The sequence below is a fragment of the Leptopilina boulardi genome, unplaced genomic scaffold (genome assembly GCF_019393585.1).
Source record: "Leptopilina boulardi isolate dan_hultmark-lab unplaced genomic scaffold, ZJU_Lbou_2.1 LbouV2_214, whole genome shotgun sequence".
NCBI lineage: Eukaryota > Metazoa > Arthropoda > Insecta > Hymenoptera > Figitidae > Leptopilina > Leptopilina boulardi.
In genome coordinates, this window is record NW_026137768.1 from 3,687,117 (window position 1) to 3,712,903 (window position 25,787).

Sequence of the window (25,787 nt, forward strand, 5' to 3'; positions counted from 1 at the left end):
ATTATAAAGAGAAATCTACATCGAAGAAATTTCTCACGCCTTAAACAATATATTACGTAGAATTAACTTTTTATTGAAGAAAAATAAAGCACTATCAATTCCCACGAACTTTAATTAGATATTATATAGGTATTAATCCATTTTTGGCATAAACAGTACAAATTTAAATGTCATATTTATACTTATGTATAAATAGTTGAATTACTCAATTGCATTGTATCTGAATTATTTTCTGATATATTAACAATAGAATGAAACAATTCTTCAATACATCATATTTCCATAAGTTTCTACAACTTTTGCATACGTAGAATGCAATCGTAGGTCGTTATAGAACGAGTTCTATAACGATTGCAAGTCGCGCGAGTGGGCAGAGCAAGGATAATAAAGAGACTATGCACTCGGTAACCGGTTTGCGAGTTCAAGTGCACCAATGACGATTTTATCGTCTTTCACTTTCTTCCACATGCTCTTACATTAATAACTGGTTATCCATCATTGATTTCTATCTTTCTTCATACATATATCAAAAATACACAAATTTTTATTCACCCTCAAGTATATATTATATATATTTCAAAAAAATGAAGTATAATTTTTTTAAAAAATTTTACATCTATAGTAAGATTTTAATTCCCCATTTCAAAGTTTCGGCAGACTCGGCTGGGAAAAACTAATTTGGCAAAAAACCAAAGAGTTAAGAAAAAAAAATAAGTTTAAAAGATCTCTTTATTACAGTCTTCTTCGGTTTAAAGTTTCAATGACTTTTCTCATTATTTTACATTCTTATATACTGTTACCAGGTCACTACCGCAACTATGATTGGATTGCGCTTAGTTGAACAGTGTGATAAGATCTTGATGTAATGGAATTTTTAAAATTATATAAACTATTTTTTTAATCTACCGATTTTATTCTCATATTTTAATTTAAAATTCGTCCACATATAGATATTTAGGGTTTCTCTATATTAAATAAAAACATAAAAAGAAAATTCAAAATATGCTATAACGTATTTAATCCTGCACGGAGAGAAATAATTGGTTAGGCTATGCTAAGTATTGGATAGGGTAGCAATTTTTGTTGGGCTCTATAGCGCGATCAAATTAGTTTGCTGCTGCAACTATTTCTGTTGCATACTCTCAAGTTGGATACTGTAACAAATTTCGATAGCTAGTATATACATTCCGTTGAATACCTCATCCATCTATCTTGCGCACAGTTACCTTTAATTTTGTTAGTACAACTATTTTGATTGGTAAGATATCTATCCCTTTTTTAATATTTAGAAAAAAATAGATTTAATTAAATAAAAATATCTTTCATACACGATACGATAATAAATGTTTTTTTACTATAAAAAAAACACATTAATTTGGGAAAATAAAGCTGTTTCTCTCACACGATAATTTGATAACACAAGACATGCTGTTTACATATCAAGTCACTCGAATGAAAACTTTCTTAAATGCTATTTTTACGAAATGTTCGATTAAAAAGTCGGCATGCTCCGGTGCAACGACTTGTAGAAATTTTATTGTGCTTTCATCCATTTTTTATCACAATAATTAACACGATTAACACTTTTCACGAGACGCGACGATATGAACCGTCATTACAAGCGCGGCATCCATATGCAATTAACACAATGCGCTTGCGCGTCACATGACTTACCGGTATGCTTCTCAATTGGTTGCCTCAAGCAACTTGGTTGATGACGGTGGCCTACTACAAGCATGCAATATCCAATTCAAATATAAATTTTAAAATGATAATGTGACCAACGGTGATGGTTGATATATCATTTTAGATAGATGTTACAACAAATTCTCTGTTATCCAATAAAAAATGGATGCATTAGCCAACCATTTTTCTCCGTGTGGGTCTTAATTTTGTAAAAACCGGAAAATATTAAAAGAAGATAAAAAAATGAAAATTACAATTTTATTCAGATTTATTTCTTTTTAATAAAAATTATTCGGAATTACTTTAACTTTTGTAATAATGGAAGTCAAATCGAATTGCAATATTTAAATCGAATACCAAATACACATTTCATAACAAAAGTCGAACCTCCATCCCTGGAGAATGAAATGTTTCTTACAGATTTATGTCGGGCTTTGCTTCTCAAAATTAGAGATAAATTTCAAGAATGAAAGATAATTCCACTCTGATCCTTTTCTCAAAACAAAGGATATACATTTTATTTTATGAAAATTTATGGTTCATTGTAATAAATCGTTTTATATATACATATTCAAGAAAAATGTGATTTAAATCTACTCAAGTAGAATATAGCAGTTATTAAGATAACAAAAATAAGGAATTTTAATATATAAATCCATCTACTATTATTTCGAAGAAATAATTTTTTAGAGTATCATTTAAAATATAAATGAAAATGGACTGGTATTGAAATTTGCGTTGTGAATCAAAGTATAAAATAAACGATTAAATATTTCTGGAATTACATGAATGTAGCACTGTTTGGAAAACAAAAAATGTATTAAAATCTACATCTCTATAGAACGGGATATATATCATCGTGTAATCAAACTAACCACTGCAAAGCGAACCGAGAATAGTATGCAAGGAAGCTATAGTTACATGCTCACTCCGGAATCTACGATTCAAACAGCTCTAATTTTATTAAGGAAATTATACATATACAAGGAATAAATTTTTGTAACTATATAAACAAAATTCTTTAAAATTATTTTAAATTTATGGGTTTAAAAAAAGGAAACAAAAAATGTTAAAGTTATGCAGAGAATGCTAATTTTAATTTACTTAACGTATTCAATTAAAAATATTAAATATTTTATTTATAAATTCATGCAATAATGTTTTCAGGTATCAGCGCAATCATATTTAATTTATTATCAATTTATTTCCAATCACCAAATAGAAACAAGAAAGTAAAATTACAGAAAAGATAACAGAAAGGGTGAAATTACTGGTGCGCAATACGATAGGAGGGAAAGGATGGAGAATGCAAATTTTCGTGACAAATGAGGAACACGAAGATCTGGGAGTCAGATAAAGTGCGGGCTTAATTAACGCGAATCCAGATGGGAATGGGCAATTAATACTAGGTTTCTTGGTCGAAAGCTTCGAATGAAATATTGAAAATATATTCTGATTACTAGGTTAGAGAACTCTATACACTAAAATTTCATATATAATTTTTAATATTATTATGCTCTTCAAAGTTTTATTCACTTTTTACAAATAAGTTCTTTTTACTAAAAAAAAAACTTATAAAAAGTAAACTTAATTTCGAAAAGTAACTAAAATTTTTAAAGATAATAAAAGCTTTAAGGATTATTATCAAGTAAAAAAATTGGAAACTTAAAGTCGACTTAAAAATTGAATTTTTCATAACACTGTAGTTTATAATAGTTGCAAATTCTTATGAAATTTTATTCAGACACAAAAGATACTGAGTTTTAGCATAATCATGTATTCTTAACGAATGCAGTGTACCACACAATTTATCCCAAGTGTCACTGATCATAAAAGGATTTACGAGTTGTTGTCCTATTGCACACGATCTCTAGAGACAGCCTTAAATCTTTGTTGCACCCACAATCTCATGCTTACATTGTATATGAAATGTTATGCTTTTTTCGAGCTGTACCTTCCAGAAACGATACTATTCCTTTTATTTATAATTTCAAACTATTAAAAACTATAATAATAAGTTCAAGTTGAAATTGGTAATTTTTCTGTGAAACAATTGATCCTCATTATTATTGTAAATACCAACTGTAAAACCAATATCACACTCAGTATAGCTTGCAAATGATAATGTACGTGCCGCAACCTAGCAAATAATCAAGCATATGTTTACTTCATAATAACGTGACTGGAATTAAACATCCAGTCGACTCGATTAAAAAACTCTTAAAAATTGGTCACTTTTCTAAAGTTCTCATCTATATTATTTTATTACGTGTCCTTGGATAAATTTTATGAGAAGAAATTTTAATGTCCCATATATAATCTCAAGGATCATAGAAACTGTGGCAAAATGTTATACAAATATATTCGACTATAAATTAATTTCTTCTTCAATGTGAAGTAGTGCAATTTCTCTCTCAAAGCATAAAGATGGAATTTTACTATACAATTTTGTAAAATATATTCTTCACAAGAACTTTAATAAAAATAGTTAGAAACATGTATTTAATTTTCATTAAAATTGAAAGAGAAGTTTAGAGGAGAATTTTAATTGATTTTTTATAAACAGAATCATATACATTGAGAAAAATATGCTATTGAATCAATAGCATTTCTGCCAAATGTATAAAAATTATTGATTCAAAAGCATATGCTATAGAATCTATAAAATATTTTACAAATTTTATAGCATATGCTTTTGAATCAGTAATTTTTATACCTTTGGTAAAAATGCTGTTGATTCAATAGCATATTTTTCTCAGTGTACATAATTCTCATGTAAAGAAAAATGAATCTTTATTGGCTCACAGATTTCTTCAACTTAAAATTATTTGCCATAATTCAAGTATGCAAAAACTGTACTACCGGGTACAAGAACACGTATAAAATAGTCGATTGTCAATATACTCAGTGAAATATCGACACCTTCGAACTCATCGTGCATCGCTCGCGTACAATAAATATATTGCTTCCGGTTTCTTGCATATGTAACCAGTTTGCGAATCTAAAGATGCTGGAGAATGTGACAAGTCACGATAGTCAGCTTTTATTTGCGAATTGATATCAAGGTGGGAAATAATATGTGAATAAGAAATTGAAATTTTTCGATAAGATTATTTCATATTATTCTAGTAAATTACATGTCTCAATGAGAAGATTGATCAGTGCATCGATCAAAATAATGCTCCATTATATTTCCTAGAATATTTTACATATCAGTCTCCGGTAATCCATTTTCTAGATTATTTTGTTACATAGGTGCATCGATAATGCGGTGACATAGAGACGCAGAAGACAAACGTCGTGACTCGTTGCTAAACGCGCTTGGGTATGTTACAATCTATATGCTTACTCCGTGACGTTGCCAGTTCCCTCAGGGTGTCGAAGTGAAGAGGAACAAGATATATATATATATATATATATATATTGTAAAAGAAAAGGACAAAGGTGAAAAAGTAACAGTTGATAGATATCCTCGAATTAAATTCCATCCATTAGAACAGTATTGTAAATTTTTTTTATAAACATTGTCATTTTGTATCATTATCAATAAATACGTAATTGCTTTTGCAATCAATCCCGGTAGTATATGAGAAATTAAATCCCCCTTTATACTTGAGATGTAAACGCCTGACAATATCGTGCGATCGTGGGAATTAGACAAAAACATTTACAAATACGTTAATTACATGTTGCAGATCAGCACCTCCCTTGCAGATTAGCAATGCAGTAGCAGGTGTAAATATGTAACAATTGTGTTGTAATTCTAGCAGAGAAATTTAGATATACTCTTGCGCAAAGAATAATTGTTAAAAAAAATTACCAAACATAAATTAATACAGCAATTATTCAAGAATTATTACATTGAATATGTCTTTAGAAAATGAAGTGCATGCCAGAAATAGCGGAGAAAAAAATAGAATGCAAAACAAGTATATCTTATGGAAAAGACGAGATAGGTGAAAGTAGGAATAATATCATTGGTTTGGTATCAGACAGTTCAGGGAAATTCTGCCTAATGTCATCAGAGACACGGTCAATGTACGACATTTCACTACCGTTAAAGCCTGCAAATACAGATCAATTTTTTAAGCCATTTTTCATTATTATTGAAACTTGAATTACTTTTTTTATTGAGTATGAAGCTGTTGTCAAATGTAATCCTTTGTTTTCAGATCGTGATTTGCTGCAATAATATGTCGCAATGACGAGAAAGGCGTTCTTTAGGAGTGAATAAAAATTCCATCTAGGCCAAATACAGCACTAGTGCATCCGTTTCCACGATGCTATAGTACCCACTACGGAACAATAATCGACCTTTTTCGGTTCGACCTTTCTAAATACCATCTGGTTACTATGTTCCCACCCACTTCACATTCTATCATGATGATCGGTCGAGAACACTCAAAATGCAATGAATTAAGCACAAAAATCATAAAAGTTCATTGGTAAATGATTAATGAAATTTCCATGATAAAACTTTATATTGAGAAATGTAGAACAGGTTTCTCTAATTTATATATATGTTTTATTTAACAGAAGTGTTTATTTTTTCGACATATCTTTACTTTAATCTATTTTGACAAGAAAAAATGTTCAACCTCCATCTTTCTTTATAAAAGGTTAAATTTATATTATTCGTTTTTTCTTTCCTCTTTTAAACTCTTCATTTCCTTTATCACTGAAAATGCACGGAAGTAATAAAATACATTTTAGCAATCATATAATTTCCTCACACAATATCAATCCATTTCAATTATGACTAAATGATAATGGAAATAGAAAAAACTACAGAAAAAAAAGTGAAAACAAAGATGCACCGATAAAAAAAACACAAAAAACATTTCTATAAAGGTCACGTATAAATGTTTCTTTCAATATCGATTAATAGAGACATAAAAGAAAAATGAGAATTTGTGGTAGAATTGAAAACAACTATTTTTCTCAATACCGATATCTCTAAGAGTAAAAAAATAATAAAAATTAAGCAGCACATAAACCACTAATGCCAGGAATCTTGCTTATCCAAAATTGAATGAAAAAAATAAGAAATGAGATTTTTTGTATACACATTTAACTTGAGTAATTTCTTCTGCTCTATTTCCTTATATTATATTTCTGGTTTTGAGAGCATTCACTGGAAGGTGAATAAGTTGCAGAGTATGTGCGTGATTTCTCAAACAACTATAGAGATATACATAGGTATATCTTATAAAATCTTTAGAGAAAGGAGACCAATTGTGATGCTAACGATGAATAAAGAAGAAACCATTTTTTTCTCAACAGAAAAGTCGATTATTAAACCATATCAACCATCCCCTAAATTTTTGGAACTTACAACAACAAAAAAATGGTATATACATAATTAGTAAAATATTTTTCTGCTATAATTTAAATATAAATATTCAAATAAAGTGAAACAAAAACAAGCAAAACTTTTCAATGATTTGTGCTGATTCAGATTTAGAAAAAACACTTTCAATTTCAATTCAAGGATAATGTGCGAAACCTTGTAATAATAATTGCCACATGAGTTTTTTATACACATTTAAAGACATTAAATACCCGTGACGCATATTAAAAATTTTCTAAACTTAACAGAGCTTGGACCATTTCTCCACAAAACTAAACACACCAAATCCTTAGCTTTTTTTTTTTGTTATACCTACTAGTACTTTCGATTTAACATTATAGTAAAACTTTCTTATATTAACTTTCTCCTATCCTTATCTAAACATATGGAAAATAATATAAATTTATAATATTTAGATCTTAAATTTTCTTTATGTTAATATATGTGTTTAAAACAGCAGCAAATAAGCGCAATGAGAAAAATAAAAAGAAAACTGACAGATGAACCAAAACAAGAAACAAGCTGGTGTAAAAATAACGTCAGTGCAATCATATTATGCAAATAGATAATATAATAGAAGCAAATTAGGTAAAAGTTGATGCGCATAAAACTTAGTTAAACGCAACTAATTATATGACAAAGAATTATAACGCTTTATTATGGTAAATTGTAATAGTTCCTTTCTCAGTCAAACAGTGTATTTAGCAACTGTCTAGAATCTGCATTATATTCAAATTCAGTTACTATGAAATGAACTCTATAAGAAAAGAATGACACCTGTCAGATGCGACATTATTAGACTCATCTTCATTATACTTTAATGGCCACCAAGTACTATTTTCTTATATCCTGTTTTCACCGCCATAAATTATTACTTTCAGTCACGAAACAGATGCACAAACATTTGTACTCGAAAATAAGAAGCGAAAATATTTCATACAATATTTAGCGCAAAATATAATATTAGAAACTAAGTATTTAACTTATAATATTAGCTTCAATCAACAGATTTCTCAACCGTGAACAAATGGCGGTTCACACATCATTATACCAATTAAATATAAATGTTCAAAATTATACAGAAAACAAGTTTTATGCAAAAAAAAAAAAAATTGTTAGCCAATCTACTTTTGAATTTAAATGAATTGTCACGTTCTTTTTGTAGATATTTCTGATTATAAAAAAGAAGTCATGTCAAAAAAGTCACGTATACCATAAGTAATATGACACATTTTGGGCGATCTTAGGTCAGACGATAATGATCCTATTAAAAAGTATCTGGGAATTGTATAGAGTAAATATATTCTTTTTCTGTAAAACTAACGTATCGGTGAAAAAAATTTTATACTAAACCTGAGTTTAAAATAGCCAACATTCGTTAAACGAAATCTCATAAAACATCCTACTTCTGCAAAACTAGGTCTTCCATTGGTATGCAGACCAATGTTAAGTTTCTTCGACTGAAATCGAAATTCTCAACATGATCATGACAAATTCACCTCCTACGAATACTTATTTATTTTAAATCATAAACATCATTCAAGATATAGTCTTTAATATTAAACTTTTGTGTTTTCGAATTAACGGTACACAAGTTTCGCTTAAACGGGGATATAGGAATTATGGATGAAAAGCTGTAATAGAAAATTACGGTATTAGTTTTAATTTCTCATATTTATTTAAATAATCGATTTTTATAAAGCTTAAAGTTTTTTTTTAATATCTGTGACTTGGACAGTTAAAAGGGAGCTTACGTCCGAAATCAAGTTTTCGAGAAAAACGATTTCAAAGTTAACAAGTCGAAAATGATGTTCCTGCACGTTGAAATGGCTTGAAACTTTTTACTCGGGAGTTTTTGGGGTCGCTGATTACGAATCTGCCATCAGATTTTCAAAATTCAAAATACCGGATCCAATATGGCACCTAAAAAATAAAAGAATCATATGAATTCGCTTCAAACATATTGTAAGTTTAACAAATTTGAATGAAACTTGTTACTCGAAGGTTTTTAAGGTTGCTGATCACGAATCTGGCATCAGATTTTTAAAATTCAAAATGGCGGATCCAATATGGCGGACAAAATTTAAAAATTGATCGTATTTGCTTGAGACTCTTTACTCGAGGGTTTTTGAGGTCGCTGATGACGAATCTGGCATCAGATTTTCAAAATTCAAAATGGCGGATTCAATATGGCGGATGACAAAAATAAAAATTAGTTGGATTTGCTTGAAACTTGTTTCTATGGGGGTTTTTGAGGTCGCTGATTACAAATTTGCCATCAGATTTCAAAAATCCAAAATGGCGGATCCAATATGGCGGAAATTTTTTAAAATTGATTGGATTTGCTTAAAACTCGTTTAAAAATCTGATGTCAAATTCATAATCAGCGACCTCAAAAACCCCCCGAGTAACAAGTTTTAGGGCCAGTTTCACCAACTCCGGTTAAACGTTAATCAGTGATTAAATCCCTAACCAACCAATCATGAACGGTTAAATTGGCTTTAATCGCTGATTAAACTTTTAACCGGAGTTGGTGAAACTAGTCCTTAAGCAAATTCAATTATTTAATTTTGTCATCCGCCAAATTGGATCCGCCATTTTGAATTTTTAAAATCTAATGCCAGATTCGTCATCAGCGACACATCTTTTTTTTCTATAAGAATCAACAAAAAAGTGAAAATCGATTTTTTCGGACATAAGATCCTTTTTAACTGTTTAGAATTCTAAATAACATAAGCTTTTAGTTTGATAAGTCTCAAATTGACTTTCTTACAATAGAAATGTCGAATTTTCTATTTCAAAGGCGTTTTGATTCGAATCGCGCCGTAATTAGCGCATTTACCCTAGTTTATCGAAAAAGAGAACTTTATTATAGAAAGTAAAATCTACAAACGCATTTGTTTTTTAATTTTATGCAATTGGAAAAATTTGCTTTTGGTTGAAAAACAGAAAAACTTTGCAGATGTCCCTAAACTTGAGGAATTATTACACTACTTAATAAAAACCAATTGTTTATCTTTTCACTCTATTCCGTCATTGCTCACTTTCACTTGGAAGATGCTCTGAATTATATCTTTTCATAAAAAAATAATCACAAAATATGAAAATTTTATAATTAATGTTGATAATAATAAAAGAAAACAATGATATAACTTATTGTTCAATAAACATAAAGTCTATGTTTCATATTTGCAAAATTTCTTTACTTTTTCTATATAATGTAACAACAATTAAAATTTTGCTGTATAAAAGAGGAAAGTATTTTCACAGCTTGTATATTAACAAATCAATTTGTCTGACAGTTAATATTTTTTTCTACAGGCGTAAATAAATTTATGTAAACCTATATTTATGAGAAAGTGCATAGCCAATAACGATTACTTTCTACTTTTCATCTTAGACGTAAAAGAAATGTAACGTAAAAATGACGTTATTGCTGACGATTTTCTAAGTGAGTTACATCAGTAACATTAAAGATTTGTATGCAATGGTAAAATTTGTTTCCGCCTAATTTATATTAACTTTCGAATAGAATTTATATACAAAGAAATTTTCAAAACATTACTTTTTTCTTTAAATAACAATTTCTATAAAGAATTGTAAAAAAAACCTTTCAAGAGATGTTTATTACGAAATCAATTAATTTTTTTTTTTAATTATAATTTTAGATTGTGTAATATGTGATTAGAAGGATAGTCATATATCTATTCCTATAAAGATCAACTATGTTCAGAGATAGGTATTAATTTTTATAGATTAAAATCCCTGTAAATGACTTTGAAGTGAGGTTACAACAGAATAAGATATCAGAAAATGAAATATGATTTTAATTGTTGTAAAAAAAATTGTTAAAAAAAACTAGTAATTTTAATATTTTATCAAGCTCAGGATAATAAAATGTTTATTTTATGTAAAACACAATTTAAAAAATATTTTATGTATGACATATTTTATTAAAATTTTAAAATTTTAAACAAAATTAAGAATCTATTTTAAAAAGTTGAAGAAGAGATATAGTCTAAGAACATTAATAAAACCGTGAGGATACTAAAGTGATCAAATAACGATAATGGCAGCGAATTAATTAACGTCATAGTTAACTTTAGATATTTCTCTTAAACAGAGATTCCTTGCATTAAATGAAATCTTATTTAAATGATTCTAATGAGCAGGAAATTAGGTTAAAATTGTAAATTACTTTCTGAAGAATAATTTAGATATAATTTTTAAAGAACAAATTCTTCTTTATTCTATGAGTAACTGCGCGCATCGTGAGAAAATAGAGCGTAAAAAAGGCAAAGTAGAATTTGCTCAAGTTCAAAAAAACATTTAATTCTAAGAAATTCTAAGATCGAAAAGTTGATAAACTTGGAAAGATTGTAAAATTAAATTTTTGTATTTGATTTTTTCGCTTTAACAATTTTGATAAATTCTTTTATCCTTATAACAAACTCTTGTTAGAAAGGCTATAATGATTTTCCATTAACCTAATATTATATAAAAATATAAAAACAGCAATTAACTTTAATGAAACTCAATAAAGGTTAATAAGTAAAAAATAAATGAGATTTATCATCAATAGAATACAATACATGATAAACTTTATGCTCAAGGTTTTGCACTTTTTTCATTATTATATTGAATAAAAAAAATTAATTACCTATAATTATATTTTCTTTAAATTGGAATTTATTTCGTAATATTCAATAATTCATATATTTTTCAAAGAATTGTCTAATTAAAACTCAGTAAGTTTTAAAGACAGTAAAAGTGAAACAATGAATTAACGTGACTTTGAAATATTTGAAACGACAACAACAGAGAAAAAAAAAGTGTTATAGAAAGAACCTGTTCATGGATGGAAGCGGAAAGTTCAAATAAATATCCTATTGCGCAAACGTTATGCTGCTTAGGTGGGTGACTGGAGCATCAAGTTTCATGATTCATCAAACACTAGCATTATATAGTGAAGGGGATGTGATATTATTCTTGTTGCAATTCAGAAAAGTATATAAACATTCTCATATAATAAATTCTTTACAATTGCTTTATGATAATCGGTAAGAAAAAATATATACTTGAATCTAAATTTTATTCAGTAAAATCCTATACTATTTTGAAAAGAAATATGTGCTTTTTACAATTTTACCAAACTTTACTGATTGTAATTACTGTAATCACCATTATCACAACACTGCAAACTTTGCCGTAATTTAAAGCAAAAAATAATATTATGATTAAAAATTCGAGAAAACAAGCTCATTTGCCGTAGACAAACAAAGGTAATTTAAAAACTCGGGAAACGTTAAAATCATTTAACTACATAATATTGAGCTTTTTTGGACGAAAAAACCTGCCGTGACGATAAGCATTAAAAAATTTACTTTCACCATCAATCGGTTTTAGAAACTGCCAATTACTCTATCATTGCTTTAGCAAGAATTACCGTTATCTACGATTTGCATAAAATAACAGTAATGAACAAAATGTCGAAATTGGATTAAGGATCAAGAGAGCAATAACATAATTTTTCCACTAATTAATTAAAACTGAAAAAAAATTATAGTTGACAAATTGAATTATTAATAAAAATTTATGATTATTCCCGCAATAAGTGTATTTTTATTTATAATAACTAAACTACTAGATCATGTGCAATGAAACAGAACACTTTGAATATTTCCGATTTTGTTCAAATCCATTTCTGTTGAATAAAATATTTATTTTATAACAGAAAAACTATTTCTAACTGAAGATAATTTAAAAAATAATTTTCTCAATAAAAAAAGAGGCCTCGGATCGACTTAAAGGCACAAACAAAGTCGTTTTAATCGATTTATATTCCAAAAAAAGTCGAAAAAGTCGATTTTTTTTATTTTAACAAAAATATTTTATAGATTTTTAAATAAAATTTTTTTTTTAAATAATAATACTTTTGGAAGGGTTGAAGTTGAAATTTTTAGAAATAATTGAATTTCAAAAGATTTTGTTAATTTTCAGACAAATTAAATTTTACAGAACTAAAAATAATTTATCAAATAATTTGAGATAACATTTTTTAAAGGTAATTGAATTTTCAAAGATTTACAATTGAGATTTTTAAAATTAATTGAACTTCAAGTGATTTTTGATTAAAATTTTTTGATGATTTCACTAAAAAATTTATTAGAAATTGCGGACAAAAATACAATAATTTGAAAACCATTTTTCAATGAAAAATAGTTTCAGATAGTTGAATTTTCAAAGAATATTATAAAAATAGTTAAAAATAATTTAATTTCCTTAGAGTTATAATTGAAATTGTTAAATTTCAAAAAATTTTCGATGGAAAATTTTACAAATAATTAAATTTTAGAAACTTTTAAATTCAAATTTTTGAAAATAATTGAATTATAATTGAAATTTTGGATAATAATTCAATTTTAGCTGATTTTTGATTGAAAATTTTGATAATAATTAAGTTTGGATTGAAATTTTGGATAATTATTGAATTTTAAAAGATTTTGAATTGAAAATTTTGAAAATAATTGAATTTTCTTTGTTATGAATTGAAATTTTGGGTAATAATTTAAATTTAATTGAATTTGAATTGAAAATTTTGAAAATAATTGAATTTTAAAAGATTTTGAATTGAAATTTTGGGTAATAATTTAATTATTATTTATTTAATTTCATAAAAATTTTAATTGAAAAATAATTTGAAATAATTGAATTTGTGACGAATTTCATTTAAAATTATTAAAAATAATTAATTTATAGTGAAGAATTTTAGTTTAAAATTTTTTTAAATAATGGAAATAATGAAGATATGAAGAAGATTTGCATTTTATACTAAAAAAAAATATTTTATTTAAAATTTTTTTTAAAAATGTAAAAAAAAGTCGAAATAGTCGCATTTTATTAAAATAAGTCGAGAAAAGTCGTATTTTTGAAAAAAAGTCGGAAATAGTCGAAAAAGTTGTATAATCCGAGGCCTGAAAAAATTATAAACTGTTAAGTTATGGCTTTTATACCTAATAATTGTTCGTAATAGTTTCATCAAAATATTGTGTAAAGTGAAATTTAATCGAGAAATACATACATAGTTATCACAAGAAAGCGTAACCAAGCAATGGCGACATAATAAAAAAAGTAAATAATTTTAAATCGGGTCAATTATTGAATGTCGTCATTTAACAACAATTGTTTCAACTTCCAGACAAAATCATTAACAATAAATTTATTGTTAAACCAATAACATATTAGCAACCTTTATACTCGAATCACATTTTTTTCAGTGTACTACTACAATTAATGTAACCTTTTTCTTTTCCTTATTTTTATCGAAACCTATATATTCAAAGCCAAGCATCAATATCTTAAATTATTAAGTGTACAAGAAATATATTTTTAGAAGGCAAAAGATGAAATAATAAAGCAACTAAAAATGGTAAAATAAAAAATTATTCTTAACCGTATGTCTATGGTATTCATATACTTATAGTTTTTATGCTCTACTAGATTACGATCTTGTTCTTTTTTTCCCTCTTTTTGACATGGTTGTCACATTATAAATTACTGGTTGTTGAAGTGAATGGCATCTAACCTCATCGCCGAAGAAGATATTATGTAATATTGTTGGCAATACTTGTTGGTAAATATAAGTATATTGCAAAAAAGAAAAAACACAATGTATAGGATAACGTCATTGCAACGCGATCACACACCAAGTTTCATAAAAATTATATGGAAACTTTCTGAGAAAAAAATAGAATTCAATTCTTTAGTAATATAAAGCCACATTATAAGTATATAGAAATTTTAATGATAATTGAAAAAATTAAACAAAAAAATTAACAAAATAAAAATTACAATTAGGGTAAATATTCTAATTACGGCGCGATTCGAGTAAAAACATCTTTGAAATAGAAAATTCGAAATTTCTATTGTATAAAATCAATTTAAGACTCATTAAACTAAAAGCCTATGTTAGATATTAAAACAAAAATTTTAACTTTATAAAAATCGATTATTTAAACAAATATAAGAAATTAAAACTAATACTGTAATTTTCTATTATTGTGGTATCAATTACGGTGACCAAAATTACGTGTATTTTGAAGATAATTTGCCCGCCGTAATTGAAACCAATGGAAATTTTAAAAATGTTTCAATTATGGCGTGGAAAAAAATTTCATCTTAAATAATTAAATTAATAATTATTTTAACTTTATTAGTAATTGTAGAAAAAAAAGATTTAAATAATTTGTTTAAATCATTTTACAACAGTTATATTAAATATAATAGTAATAATAGCTATTTTTTATGAACACGCCGTAATTGGTACACTTACCCTATGCTATATTACAATAACACGACCGACTAAAATTGAAACACATTTACGAATGCAAATGTATATTTTAACATTTTAAAAAAATTTTAAGAAAATATATTAAAATCTATGCTAATTATATTAATTAGCTAAAACCACTATGCCCATAATTGAATTTACTTTATCAATTTAAAATCGTTAATTACCAGATTTAAAACTACCCATCTCATAGATGTAACAATGAAAGGTTAGAATGAATAATCAGAATGATGATCACAACAGTTCACTATTTATATGCCCTGTTGCATCTTTTTTTTCGTTAAGATATTTATATAGATCTCTATTGTTCTTTTTTCTTTTACTAATTAACATATTTTAATGAATCTAATCTCTCCATTTAACTTATAAACTTAAAATTATATACCTAATGTTAACTATGAAATCTTTAGACGAAATAGTGAATTAAAAAAAAAATTAGAAATTTTAGATGGTAAAAAACGAGTTTTTTCTTAAATATATAAATATATACCCCTTTTTCCAAAACTGATAATTTACTTTCAATTTTCGAGAAATTAGAATGTTTTCGGTATTGTCAAATTAAAAAAAAATAATTCTTATATTATTATTATTAACTCGATATGTATTTATCTTCACTTTGCAGTCACGTGATTGACTTCGAAACACGTGTAGAGCTGTTGACAGCACAAAAATTATAATCTGTTAAAAGTAAATTTTGTTTTGCATGAAAATTTAACTAATTACACTAACAATACATAGAAATAAATTAATTAAGTCATAATTTTTTAACCTAATAGCAAAACAATCTCATGTAATGTCTATAAAGGCAGTTTTCCCCTTTTTTTAAACAATGACGTTCACTGCACTGTTTTAGAAAATGTAAACAAACATGCACGTGTCAAATAATCATTTATCTTTTCTATAAAAATCGATATTGTTTTGACATTGTTACATATATTGTTATAACGTGCAATTGTTTTGGAGCAAATGTTTGTTTTCACTCTCAATAAAGGGGAACTATGATTCATATCTTATTATACAGTTAAATGAACTGAATCAAGGCAATTGAAAAAAAGCAAGTGTCAAGAGAAAGAGAGAAAAAATATATTAAAGGGATAAAAGAGGGTAAATTGGTGCCGGCGTGTCTGACACAAAAACTAGAAACAGTTAAATAGACAAGATAGGTTAGAATTGCTTTTGAATCTTTTGGATTTGTTTTAGAAAAATTGTAAAAAAAGACTCACCTCATGAACTTTAGGATGTCGATGATTACAATGTCTATGTTCAAACATACAACACACCATGTTCACAAAGCACACTATCACGAGAAAAACGAAGGGCAATGCTGTGCCGCATTTCATCTTCAAGCGGACTCGAGCCGCCATATCACATTCACGTTCTCCTACCACAGCATATTCACTAAAACTGAACTGATTTTCTTGATAAACCTAGTTTTGTAGGGATTGGCGGATTGGCCACGGTCGTATTAATGCACTCCTCGACCGCTAGGGAGAGCGCAAAACACGCGGTTTAATTTAAATAATTATTCAATATAATTATTTTATATTAATTGCTAAATATATATTATATAATATTGGCACAGTAATATGGACAAAACGACTCATAAAGAAAAAATATTTTCTCACGCTAAATATTCAAAGCTAAAGAAAGAAATGGCAACGTGTAGGAGTAAGGGCGCACTCACACCTCTGGCTGCCTGCACAGGCAGCCAGTGAGAGCCAATCAAAGAGTCAGTAGATTTAAATTTGAATTTTCTGCCTCTCTTACTCTTGTACGTTTTCTGCGTGGTGGGAGGCTGCCTGTGCAGGCAGCCAGAGGTGTGAGTGCGCCCTAATAGATAGTAAATTCAAATTTGAATTTTCTCTCTCTCTCTCTTACTTCTGCACGTTGCCATGACAACTCCTGCAGGCAGGCAGCCAAGAAGGTGTAAATGCGCCCTTAGCTTATGGGTAACACACAGTTAGCCAATAAAATAATATGCACCCCGGGCTTAGATAAATTTTTTTAAAAATTAGTTTTTTTGTTTGAAATTTATAAATATTTAAATAAAAATTACTTTTTACTTAATTGATAGAAAAAATACACAATATGGTTATAAAAAACAAAATACTAGATAAAATGAATGAAATGGAAAATATTAAAATAAAAAAAATATATAAATATTTAAAAAAGTAAATATTAAGAAAAGTAAAATAAAAATTACCATTATAAAATAATTAATAATATAATTTACACTTGCAGATGAATTTTTAATTCATTTTCCATATCAAAATCAAAAAAGAAACGATTATACTCTAAATTATATAATTAATTCGAAAAAAAACTTGAAATGTTTTTAAAAACATAATCTCAAGTTAATAAATAAAAATTTAATTAAAAAATAAATTTTATATATCAAATTAATATCATTAAAATATTTTTTTTTTGTTTTTTTTTTAATTATACTTAATATTCCTAAATTCTTGTGATTTTACATTTATGAATAAATTAAAATTAATGTAAATTTAAATATTATAAATATTTATACAACGTATTAACAAATTTTTAAATTAAAATTTCCTCTCGAATTCAAGATATTATAATTAAAGGAAACTGAAAATGTAAAATTTCCATTGTTTCGGAAATTTACTCTTTAAATATGAATATACTAATATTAGAGAATAATACAGGAATATATTTTTAGACAATGCTTTCGACTTCGTAAAGAAGTACAGTATATAAAGATGTTCAACTCAAGGAGATCGACAAATGAAAAATCTAAAATTAGAATTCATCAGATCTCATTTGGAGACAGTCGTTTGTACGAGAAAATAAGCAAAAGATCAATTATCAAAAAAATGTCTCCTTTGAGGTGAGAATAATTAATTATATATTTATATATTTCCACTAAAATACTAATCAAAAGCCAAATTAATTATTCCCATAATTTTGCGCAGCTTTAAATAAAAAATAAAATCAAACATGCCTTCAAAAAAAAAAAAAAAAAAAAAAAACTGTCATAATTAATATTAAAATAAAAATGTTTAAATTCTCTAAAAATTTATGAGACAAAAATTTTTTTTCAGGGATAAACTTTCAGAATTTTTCAAATCTGTCAATAATGCTGCATCAAATGAATCATTTGGAAATGAATTTTGCAAATTATCCTTCAAAGGAAACAGACGACGAATGATCGAAATGCTAATTGAATTACCTGAAATAAAAAATATTCTAATTGAAAAATTTTATCATAACAAAGATGATAATTTAGCGTGTAATCTTTATAAACAAATATTAAATCTAAATGATCAATTAGAGGAAGAAGACAAAATAAATCTTTTAATTAATGCACTTTTTAAATCATCTTATAAAAGTAGGACATTTTTTAATATTTTAATGCACCTATCACAAAAATTATATAAATTAGGAAACATTATAAAATGTTTGGAATATTGTAAATATTTCAAAAATTTAGATAATTATCCCAATGAAACTAATTTTATTGATGAATTTCGAATTGAATTTCTTTTAATCGAATCAGAATGTTATAAAAAATTGGGATTTCATGAAAATTCAAAAATATGTCTAAACGATGCAATGAGAAAGGTAAATGAATTTATAACCGAAAAATATGGTAGCGAATGTGAAAAATTTAAAGATGAAAAACTCTCTTTTTTAAAACCAATATTCGAGCGTATGAATTCAATGAAATTGTGTCGAATATCGAAAAATGTGGATGATTTTTCAAAAATGAAGGTATTTTTCTTTTCTTATGACAAATGGGTTCTTGTTCCTTTTTTGACTAATAATGTTATACACATTTTTAGGATAAAAAAATTCCTCAAATTGAAGGAAAATCAAATGAAAAATTAAAATCCTGCTCGGATGCAATTTCCCTTGGTTGTAATGAAACTAAAGGAAGATTTCTATTTGCAACAAGAAGAATAAAATGTGGAACTATTTTAATTGTCGATCAACCATTTGCTTTTAGCACCGATGAGAATGCTTTGGAAAGAAATTGTCTCAATTGTCATACATCATTGAAATTAAATGAAAATATTCGAATACCCTGCAAAAATTGTCAAACGGTTAAAAAAAAATTTATTATTTCTTTTTTTTCGAAATCAATCAATAATAATAAACAAAATTTCTTTTTTTTACAGGTATCCTATTGTTCGGAATTCTGTCGTGAAGAATCATGGCACAAATATCACAAATATGAGTGTGAAATATTTAATTATTTTTTCAATATTCAAGAAAAAGAACTAGAAAAATCGTCTCGACTTCTTTTAGCATATAGAACGACAATATCAAATGTTTTAACCGCCTCTGGTTCATTAAATAGAGAATTTTTCGATTATCATTCACAAAATAATGAAGAAAAATTAAATACAGAAATTTATGATCCTATGGATTATAAAACAATTTATTCGTTAGAGACAAATTGTTCTAAATTTGATCCAAAGGAAAATTTTCAACTTGCTTTACGTTCAATTTTTCTCGCCAAATTATTTGAATTTGTAATAAGAGAAAATAATCCAAAAATTTCATTGACACAGGAAGAAATAATTCTTCTGTCTATTGGAAATTTTCGCCATTTACAGGCAATTAGTTGTAATGCCTATGAAATTGTCGAAAATATTAGAAATAATATTTCAAAAGTAATTGAACCGCAAAATATCGGCGGAGCAATTTATTCCACTGTTAGTCTAACAAATCACAGTTGTTATCCAAATATTATTCGACATTCCTATCCCTGTGGTAAGCTATAATTAATTTTATTAAATTCTTTCAATTACGATTCAAATTGAATATATTTAAATCAATAATTAAAATTTTAATAATTATTATAATAGGCACCGTTGTTGTCACTGCATTAAGAACAATCGAGAAGGGTGCAGAAATTTTGGACTGTTATGGACCGCATTTTTTAAAAGACACAAGAACCATACGAAAGGATCAATTACAAAAGAAATTTCATTTCGATTGTAATTGCGAGGCTTGTACTTTGGATTGGAAAATACCATTATCCGACAAAATTGATTTAAAATGTTGTTCCAATTCCAAAATAAATATGGAAAAATGCTCGAAATGTAAGAGAGACATGAGAAAAATTCGTCGACAATTTGAGGAAAGTAAAAAGAAGAAACTAACAGCAATAACGAAAATGTACAATGGCAATTACATTGAGGCTTTACCAATTCTTTTAGAACATTCAAATTTTATTGAGAATATTTTCAACGTGCCTAATTTAGAAATCATTAAAACACAACAATCAATAATTCAATGTTTAAATAGTATGTCCTGCACTTCTGTTGAATAAAATGTATAAAAATTATTTTAGAAAATAAAAAGAAAGAAAAAATAAATAAAAGAATTAAATTAAATCTAAAAATCATTTTTTTTTTTATAAAGGAAACTCTTACGTAAATTTCATTTCTGCTTTAATCGATTTATACACTGACATACGATCGCCAAAAAACAAGCAGCAATCATTTAAAACAAGTCATGTCGTGACAAGTGCATTTGATGAAATTGATTTTCGGCTTGCGTGAAAAGTAAGAATAATTATGTACACTGATCCAATATACATAGGTATAGATGTCGAATAACTTATCTAACGAAGAGTTGGTAAAGCCTAATTAAAACTAGCCTGACCGTATTTTTTTTCTTTCTTTTACTTTTTGAGCGGTGAACTGTGCTAAAGTTCCTCGCTTATCACCACATGTGTGTTTCGCGAATTTCACTGATAATATGACCGGCCTGCGTCAGCGCCTAAAAAATAAAATATTTTATTATAGACAAATATTTTCATTCTAAATTTCATAACTTTTTTAAAAGGTTAAAAGAATTAAAAATTAATTCTTTAAATTTCTTTACTCTCATTCTTAAAAATTAAAATTAATTTTTTTTCTACTTCAAATCAATCTTTTAAAAATAAAATGCATTAGAAATCGAATACGAAGCAAAAAAATTAAATTATCTAAAATAATTTATTATTTTGTTTGAATATTTGTATTTTGAATTTTTTACCTTAAGCATATTTGCAGTTTCCTTGCGCCTAACGGCGATGTGCTCACTTTCATTGAGAAGCGCTTCAGCTTGATCTGATTTATATAAATGCGTTACAAGTTCACTTTGAAGATTATCTTTCACATAATTTACTAAGAAATGCATCACAGCTTTTGGAACGCTGTCTTGTATCGATTTGCGCACAATGTAGAAATAGGACTTGATTAATCTCTCTGAAAATCAAAATTTTAATTAAACTTTTTAAGTCTCTTAAAAAATTTTTTTTATATCCTTTTAGCTTCTTCAATTTAACAAAAGAAGTAATTTTAAAAAAATTCAGGCAATCAAGTTTTACAGATTTTTAAATAAAATTTTTTTTTAAATAATAATAATTAATAATTAATCATTTTAATTGAAAAATAGTTTTAAGATAATTAAATTTGTGAAGAATTTTATTAAAATTATTAAAAATAATTAATTTAGTGAAGAATTTTAGTTAAAAACTTGTTAAATAATTGAAATAAAGAAGATCTGAAGAAGATTTACATTGTATACTAAAAAAATGTATTTTGTTTAAAAATTTTGTAAAAAAAATCGTATTTTTGAAAAAAAGTCGAAAAAGTATAATTCGAGGCCTACATTTTATGTAGCTAATTAAATTAAATAGTAAGTATTACAAAATTAATACATTATTTACTTTTCTAAAAAAATCGAAAAGTTAGAAAAAAATCATTTCTTTTGCATTTAATTACTTTTTTTAAATGAATACTATATTGTAAATTACCTGTCAATTCATTTAGTCGATAAAATATAATAATAATAATAAAAATATTACCAATAACGTCGCAGTCTCGTTGTTCTCTTTCGTTAAGTTTGAAAGAAATATGTGTAGGCACCTCTGGCAGTAAGTTTACAGGTTTTTGTTGAGGCGTCATTTTTTGTCCATCTGGTAATGAATTCATCAGTGAATTTGGCGACGATATATTTCTAACTGGTGATCCATCAGTTGAATTTGACGTCGATTCAGATTTTCCTTGTGGCAAAAGATTACTCAAAAGCCAATGATTCTGTTGTGGTTGCTCCATAGATACACTATCGCGATTATTCACAACTTTTGTGTTCTAATCGGTGAGAAAAAAATCTTATTAATAAGTTAGTTGAAAATTAATCAAGAAAATTTTTTTCAAATTACTATAAATAACATGTACTTTTTATTTCAATTGTATTTTAATTTTTTTAATTCACAATTTTTTTTATGATTAAAATTATATATATTAGTTTTTTTTATTAACTAAAACTAAACTTTTAATCTAATATTAATGTTCAAAATTTGTTAAAAATTCTATTTTCTGAAAACTATTAAGACAAAAATTTTGAATTACAGGAATTTTTTTTAAATTATTGGAATTGAATAAAAAAATGTTAGAAATTAACTCCTTTGAAAGGCGTAATTACCTTCTTAATTGACAAAACTCCTAAAATGAAGCACCAAGAGAATTTTCAGTCTTGAAAATAATAATAAATTAACGAGGAGTTCGCAAAATTTGAAAAATGAATTGAATAATTTAGAAGTATTAAATTGTTTCCCCCTCGTAAAAATAATATTCGTTAAAATTCAAACTCACTTTATCGAAGGGAACAATGGCATTAGAATTTGATGATAAATGCCTTCTCTTGTGCTCCATATCAACTTCCTTCAACATAACTGATGCAAAGGCAGCATCTTTATTAAAATCCGGATGTTTTGTATTGATGTAAGCCAATTCAATAGCAACTAGATTTTCAATCTGTAAAATAGAAAATAAATTAATTAAATTAAATTCCAATGAAATATTAAATAGAAAAAAAAAATGATTTCCACTCGACCATTTGATTAGTGGTTGGTAAACGTGTTCGTAACAATTGCGTAACAACGTCAACAATTCGCTCGTGTAATTTTGGAAAACGCAACATCTCCTGTTGAACTTCAATGCCACAATGTTGTATAATACTTTGCATTTCCTCATGTACAAGTTCCACGCAACGTAACGATGGATCCTTGAGTCTTCGTATTTGTCGTTTCACTAATAATTCAAATGACACCTCAGGCACAAAAAGTGCTGGCCTTGGACCAGTGGCATTTCGAATTGCCGTTAAAATATCCCTTTTTGTCAATCCATCAAGTGGATGTATTGAATCAAGTGTTTTTGCAAAACTCTCCTGAAATATATAACAAATACGTGCACCGCCATACAATGCCGTTGTCTCAATATTTCTCGCAGTACCCTCAATTGTCGAACAATAACTGCTGGCAAATTTTGTTATAATTTGCAATAATGTTTGACTTTTATCACCCACATCCTCGCCATAGGAATTCAATAGCGCTTGATATTGTGACACTTGTACATTCACTCGTGACTGTAAATAAAAGTAAAATTTAGATCATTAAAAAAAAATAATAACTAATTTTTAATTTTAAAGAAAAGAACCTTCAAATCTGGCAAACAATCACGAATATGTTGCATTAAAAGTCGATTGAGTGTTTTAGCTAAATATGGCGTTCCATTTCGATGCGCAAGTGTTGGATATTTACGTTGAAGAAACGTTGCCTCATCTTTTAGCGCATCTTGTATTGTTTTTTTATTATTTATATCTTGTTGCGAGCGATTCACCACGCCAATTATACCCAATTTTACAGGAATTACTCGGCCACAAAGAATGTCAATTGCATCAGTTCCTTTAAATAAAAACAAATTTAGTAAAAATGAAGAATTATTCTACAAAACTAATAATTACCAGCGTCCATAAGATCCATTTTTGTAACAACGGCCAATGTTCGTCTACCATCAGGATCGACATCCTTACTGAGTTTTAAACTCTCACTTGTTGCCATATCTGTATTCGCAGTGACAACAGCAAGTATTATCGAATTTGGATTACAAATATACTTGAGGACAAGTTGACGAATTTGTAATTCAATATCCTCAGGTTGATCACCAACGGGAACTTTTGTTATTCCTGGTAAATCGATTAATGTTAAATTCACTACCGACGATGAATATATCTTTAAATTAATCGGTTCAGGACATATTCCTTTATTCGCTCCCGCCATTCGATCAGTTTCTGTGTCAATTTCCTGTCGTATTTCATCGAAATTTTTGAAAATTTGATTTTTCTTGTGCAAAAATGTGCCCCATTCATTGAGATCCAATGTACCATCCTCTGCACTTCTATATTCACGATCATCTTTCGGTGTGTAAACCAATTGAAGAACTAAAGGACGACGTGTCACGATACCAACTCCTCGCGGTAGAAATGAACGTCCAACTAAACTTTCTATCACCGAGGATTTTCCTGAACTCTAAAAAGAAAAAATCATTTATTTTCTATAAAAAAAAACAATTTAATTACCAATAAAATTTTGTTTTTTTACATGCGATAAAAAAAATTCCACATAAGAATGTGTCATCAAGTCAATGTGACTAACAAAGGAAATTGATAAAGTTCAATTACTTCTCATTTGGAATCGAAAAAAAAATTCGCATAACTAGTGTCCCAAATATAAATAATACAAGGACAAATAAAAGGAGGTTAGGAAAATCGAAGATGTTCTTTGGTAACAAATAAAATGTTTCAAATTTCCCTTTTCAACAAAAAAAAAAAAGAAAATTAATTTAAAAAACTAACCTGTGTCCCCAGGACAACGATTTGTGGTAACTGAATAGCATCCGCACCAACGGTGTTAAATACATCTTGCAGTTTGTTGATTACTGGAATTAGAGCTTCCATCGTATAAAATACGAATCAGCAAATCGATTCTTTATTATTTTTTTTTTTTTACGAAATAAATGCCGGCAGTAGAAAATATAAAAGCGTAACAATTTTTAAGACTCTTTAATGATTCTCATGTATTTCAACAATCACGATTTTATTATAAATTCAGCTTGCTTTTGTTTTTCAATGAACAACCCCCGCGTTATAATTTCTGGCACTCTCAACCCTTCGTTTTGTTTAGCAAGACCAGTATATAGGGGTAGATTTTGATCACCCCCCCCTATATGTATATATATATAACTTGATGATAAATGCGCAAACGTAAAACCGCGCTGATTGAACTAGATTTTATTCTTGCAAATAACCACACAGTTTAAATTAATTACAATAAAAACATAAGTCGCGGCATTTCAAGAATACTATTAATAATTTTGAGGTTATATGTCAATGTTTCTCAAAAAAAAAAAACCGTTATAAAAGCAAATTTAAAAATATAAAATTTTTTAAATTATTATTCACTGTATTTCTATTTTCTCTTTTATTAAAAGAAAAATTAATTACAAACAAATAATATAGATATAATAAATAATTTGTATTTTAAAACTGTTTTTAGTTAATTTTTGACGTTTAATTTCGCTGAACTAAATTGTCCAAAAT

At 27.1% G+C, this 25,787-nt stretch overlaps 3 protein-coding genes across 4 annotated transcripts in view; 1 reads left to right on the forward strand and 2 right to left on the reverse strand.

Moving 5' to 3' along the window:
* Positions 1–16,797, reverse strand: part of LOC127279050 (leishmanolysin-like peptidase) — a 62,785-nt gene extending 45,988 nt beyond the window's left edge. Inside the window, exon 1 of the mRNA XM_051301156.1 lies at positions 16,610–16,797. Coding sequence (XP_051157113.1) covers positions 16,610–16,750 — 141 coding nt within the window. The 5' untranslated portion in view covers positions 16,751–16,797. The remainder of the gene's footprint in view (positions 1–16,609) is intronic.
* A 1,101-nt stretch (positions 16,798–17,898) lies between these two features.
* On the forward strand, positions 17,899–20,688 carry LOC127279068 (SET and MYND domain-containing protein 4-like). 2 transcript variants are annotated; one of them, XM_051301186.1, is made up of 5 exons: positions 17,900–18,237; positions 18,452–19,121; positions 19,193–19,453; positions 19,529–20,126; positions 20,222–20,688. In XM_051301186.1, exons 1-5 carry the CDS (start codon positions 18,110–18,112, stop codon positions 20,686–20,688), a joined length of 2,124 nt encoding a protein of 707 aa, XP_051157143.1. In that variant the 5' UTR covers positions 17,900–18,109. The 2 variants fall into 2 exon arrangements, with proteins under 2 accessions (XP_051157142.1, XP_051157143.1); XM_051301185.1 differs by having other exon boundaries at positions 17,899–18,237; positions 19,193–20,126.
* A 104-nt stretch (positions 20,689–20,792) lies between these two features.
* Positions 20,793–25,762, reverse strand: LOC127279069 (dynamin-1-like protein). Its single transcript, XM_051301187.1, has 8 exons — positions 25,044–25,762; positions 24,153–24,717; positions 23,846–24,093; positions 23,244–23,774; positions 23,003–23,164; positions 22,213–22,498; positions 21,399–21,610; positions 20,793–21,140 (listed from the first exon to the last, which is right to left on the reverse strand). Exons 1-8 carry the CDS (start codon positions 25,143–25,145, stop codon positions 21,084–21,086), a joined length of 2,163 nt encoding a protein of 720 aa, XP_051157144.1. The 5' UTR covers positions 25,146–25,762; the 3' UTR covers positions 20,793–21,083.
* Positions 25,763–25,787: the final 25 nt, after the last annotated feature.

Excerpts from the sequence above, each read along its gene's own strand:
- LOC127279068 (XM_051301185.1), top strand. The coding sequence starts at position 18,110 with ATGTTCAACTCAAGGAGATCGACAAATGAAAAATCTAAAATTAGAATT. Across the intron at positions 18,238-18,451 it reads AAAAAAATGTCTCCTTTGAG|GGATAAACTTTCAGAATTTT; the intron begins GTGAGAATAATT and ends ATTTTTTTTCAG. Across the intron at positions 19,122-19,192 it reads ATGATTTTTCAAAAATGAAG|GATAAAAAAATTCCTCAAAT; the intron begins GTATTTTTCTTT and ends ACACATTTTTAG.
- LOC127279069 (XM_051301187.1), bottom strand. The coding sequence starts at position 25,145 with ATGGAAGCTCTAATTCCAGTAATCAACAAACTGCAAGATGTATTTAAC. Across the intron at positions 23,775-23,845 it reads ATTGTTTGCCAGATTTGAAG|TCACGAGTGAATGTACAAGT; the intron begins GTTCTTTTCTTT and ends TTTTATTTACAG. Across the intron at positions 21,141-21,398 it reads AAACTGCAAATATGCTTAAG|GCGCTGACGCAGGCCGGTCA; the intron begins GTAAAAAATTCA and ends TTTATTTTTTAG.